A 1,135-nucleotide genomic window follows, 5' to 3' on the forward strand; every position below is an offset into this window, starting at 1 on the left:
TCTCTCTCTCTTACTCTCCTCCCTTCACCTGTAGCTTTCCTCTCTGTACTCTCCTCCCCCCCCTTCACCTGCTGGCTTTCCTCTCTGTACTCTCCTCCCTTCACCTGTAGCTTTCCTCTCTAGTTACTCTCCGCCCTTCACCTGGAGCTTTCCTCTATCTGTACTCTCCTCCCTTCACCTGTAGCTTTCCTCTCTGTACTCTCCTCCCTTCACCTGTAGCTTTCCTCTCTGTACTCTCCTCCCTTCACCTGTGGCTTTCCTCTCTGTACTCTCCTCCCTTCACCTGTGGCATTCTTGATAAATATCACTCCTGCAGAATGTCTATCTCTCCAGTCCATATTCACATATTTATTCACCTTGGTCAGAGTCGAAGGACTACGTGCAGCTGTCTGCGGTGCCCCTGGACACTGAGACCCATGGTGGGGAAGATGTGGCAGTGCTAGCCCGTGGCCCCATGGCACACCTCTTCCACGGGGTCCAGGAGCAGAGTTACCTGGCCCACGCCATGGCCTACGCTGGCTGTGTGGGACGGGACCTCAGGCACTGTGAAAGTAGACCTCAACACACCAATACCAAGAGGATCCTCGTCACTACTACTGATGATGATAGGAACAGTGCACCATCCCAGGTATCCTCCATCTTTCTGGTTACTGCCCTACTGGCTGCAGTGCTGCACTGAGAGACTGGTGGAGGTGGAGAAGAGGGAGGGACAGAAAGAGAGAATGRAAGAGGTCCATTTGTTTTGCTACTCCTCTTCAACAAAAAAGTGCTCTGTACCAAAATGATTTTGTCAAATTATGTAAATTATGACAAAACTCCTAATTTGTATATGTTTATATTTAAATAAATAATATATTTGTTGCTAATAAAAAGTATATGGACTAGAAGATKTTGCCTTCATTTTAGCTCTGAGTCAATAATAACACATTGGTTAGTCAGAGAAAAATGCTATAGRCCTACTTAGTTGTKTGAGGAAACCATAGAAGGATTAGGATTGGGGAATGACTAGTTCCCTCCTGGCGACCAAAGCCGTTTGATCTCCTATTCKAATATCTGCGTCGCTAATTGAGGATCGAGGCCTGCAAGTGTTTGATGACATTACTACAGCAGCCCATTAATAATGCACAATATTTAA

At 46.6% G+C, this 1,135-nt stretch overlaps 1 protein-coding gene across 1 annotated transcript in view; it reads left to right on the forward strand.

Moving 5' to 3' along the window:
- Positions 1 to 810, forward strand: part of alp3 (alkaline phosphatase 3) — a 53,966-nt gene extending 53,156 nt beyond the window's left edge. The window contains exon 8 of the mRNA XM_070433879.1: positions 366 to 810. Within this exon, the coding sequence (XP_070289980.1) occupies positions 366 to 679 (314 nt within the window). The 3' untranslated portion in view covers positions 680 to 810. The remainder of the gene's footprint in view (positions 1 to 365) is intronic.
- The last annotated feature ends 325 nt before the right edge of the window (positions 811 to 1,135 follow it).

This window comes from Salvelinus sp. IW2-2015, linkage group LG22, assembly GCF_002910315.2.
Source record: "Salvelinus sp. IW2-2015 linkage group LG22, ASM291031v2, whole genome shotgun sequence".
Classification (NCBI taxonomy): Eukaryota; Metazoa; Chordata; class Actinopteri; order Salmoniformes; family Salmonidae; genus Salvelinus; species Salvelinus sp. IW2-2015.